Consider the following 2,500-nt stretch of genomic DNA (forward strand, 5'->3'; position numbering starts at 1 on the left):
CCTTAAGCTCTTAGAAGGTAATTTACCATACATAGTCCTTGCTAAGAAAATAGCATAGTCCTTTTTTTTTTGTGTTGTAAGAAAGCATTGAGTTCAGAAATAAAAATACAAACAGAAAAAAGTGTTAGCTTTGCAACAGAAGTATGCTGTCATTGTAAACTTAGCAATATATTAGCTTATATTAAATGAATTAATATCTAATGTAGTGTTTTATGTTTAGTTGCATCTGTCCATGAGACTCAGTCTGAATAAATAGTTTTTGTTCAGGTTTATGGGCAAGGCATTTACAAAATCACCTCTGAAATTCATGAACTTAGGTGCTTTGTCAAATACTCTTGGTTGTAGTATGAAATAGCCAGTGATGCTGTTAGAAAATTGTGAACATGACAACAAAGTTTTTTTATATACCAAGTAATTATTTTTATTCATTGATTTGTTTCTAAAATAAAGTGATAAGTTGTGATACAATAATTATTTTGAATTTTTTGTTCTAGATGTCTTTATTTATGGAATTCGTGTTTGTAGCAGTTAGAAAAAATATTCACCATATATTAGAAAATTACTGTGTAATATATATTCAAGGATAGATATGAGGTTCAACCAGGGTAATTTGTAGTGCCGCTGTTTGTCATTAGTGGCGAAAACTGTGAGATGCAGACCCCAAATTATTAACATTATTATCTGCAATGTCCATCGCCTTGCACACTCTCATATACTCATATTTTCTGTACTTATTGAAAGTAAATGCATTATTTCTGAAGGGTTAATAATTCTCTTATATTAACAATGTACAATGTACCTTTTAGATATTATCTGAATAGTTTTGCATTATAATTACTTATGGTTATGTTTGGTAACACTTATCTTACTTCTTCATGAATGAGCTAAGTTGCTGGATAACAGGACGACTCTTTAGGTGCTTCTGTACATACAACTTGCTACTGATTTCCTATTGCTGATGAAGCTATGATAGTTTATAAGCTTGGCTGGATACCATGGAGAATTATTTTTATTATTATTATTTTTTTATTATTATTGTTTTTTTTTCGTTCCTTCTTATGTTCTGTCTCTTTTCTGCTTATGTAATGCAGTGATCCTGGGGTTTATGACAGTTATTTATTACTGTGTATGGTGGCATGATAATCACAAGTTCCTTCATTGCTGTATTTCCATTGATGAAAATGATATCCACAAAATGTTCATATTGCACAACAGAGTTCAGTTATCAGTTTATCTAGCAAATATATTTACAGCTTCCTCAGAGGGAGGATTATGGAGATGATCAGCATCATCATTAAGAATATTACCATTAGGAGTGCATGTATCATCCATCTGTGTCAGTGGGAAATACTTCATACTCAATCACATTAGGCAGATGTGCTGACTTCCTTAGTGCAGCAACATCAATCATGTTTACATTTCATTATCAGCTTGGCAAGGTTTGCTGTGTAACATATCACCTTTGGCTGCATAGCAAGCTGAATAATTTCAGTGCAGGATATTTCATAGCATGTATGATATATCTGCATCAAGTACCATTTATTTAAGGAGGAGGATGTGTTTCTGATGTGCTATGGAGATGGTAAGCACGTTTTGAAGTGTCAGTTGAGTGATGGACCGATGCTATCATTTGTTAAGGTGTTGCGGCTTGTCATGGTTATTGACTAATGGTAATGTCAAGCATGCCATCTACGGTATTGACATGGAAAGAGATTGTGCAGTTTCTAAATGCATATAGATAGCAATTTCACTGTTTAGCAGTAATGTATCATACACATTATAACATTTATTAGAACTGTGTATTTGTACAGACTATGACAAGGCTTTTCATGAAGATTACAACATAGTGAATTTATACTCATTATACCTTATTCACACCAGATTTTACATCTTTATTTTAACAGATTATAACTTTATCAAGATTACTCTCCCTCTCACTCAGACCCAAAGATATTCATCCAGTACCTTCATGTCTCCTACAGAACTCAAGATCCAGAGCGTGACTCACGACAGCATTGAGGACGCCAGGACTGCCCTGGCACTGTATCAGAAATACTGCCAGTTAAAGGCCAGTGGAGACTTGGTGATGGAACTGCAGAATCTCTATGAAGCGGGGAAGAAAGCCCAGTGGAAGGTCCCCGGGGAAGAAGAGGAGGAGTGAGTGGGGTCTCGCTTTCCTCTCCCACTCCAAGAGGTGTCAGAACCACTTCACTGTGATCTCTAAAAGTTGATAAATGCCGATGATGCAAAAAAATTTAAATGTACAAAGCTGTAGGGTTGCAATAACTTGCTGAGGTGGGATGTTCAAAGAGCTAATGATTTTAATTTTTTATTTATTTATTTTATTTATCAATTTTTTTTTTTTATATAAGAAATTTTTAAGGTTTTGCTTCCCAGGATATGTCTGCAAACTACCCGGCACAGAGAATGGATTTAGCCCAGATGTCGACGAATGATATACCTCACTGATCTCAAGTTGCAAGTTGCAAGTGATATGATA

At 34.5% G+C, this 2,500-nt stretch overlaps 1 protein-coding gene across 4 annotated transcripts in view; it reads left to right on the forward strand.

Annotated features, from left to right (window-relative positions):
* LOC125044321 (PAN2-PAN3 deadenylation complex catalytic subunit PAN2-like) overlaps positions 1 to 2,500 on the forward strand; it is a 32,348-nt gene that overhangs the window by 29,277 nt on the left and 571 nt on the right. For all 4 annotated transcript variants that reach the window (XM_047640921.1, XM_047640922.1, XM_047640924.1 and 1 more), the window contains exon 24: positions 1,983 to 2,500. This exon is cut by the window's right edge and continues 571 nt beyond it. In XM_047640921.1, coding sequence (XP_047496877.1) covers positions 1,983 to 2,161 — 179 coding nt within the window. In that variant the 3' untranslated portion in view covers positions 2,162 to 2,500. The remainder of the gene's footprint in view (positions 1 to 1,982) is intronic.

This window comes from Penaeus chinensis, chromosome 35 (assembly GCF_019202785.1).
Source record: "Penaeus chinensis breed Huanghai No. 1 chromosome 35, ASM1920278v2, whole genome shotgun sequence".
Taxonomy (NCBI): Eukaryota; Metazoa; Arthropoda; class Malacostraca; order Decapoda; family Penaeidae; genus Penaeus; species Penaeus chinensis.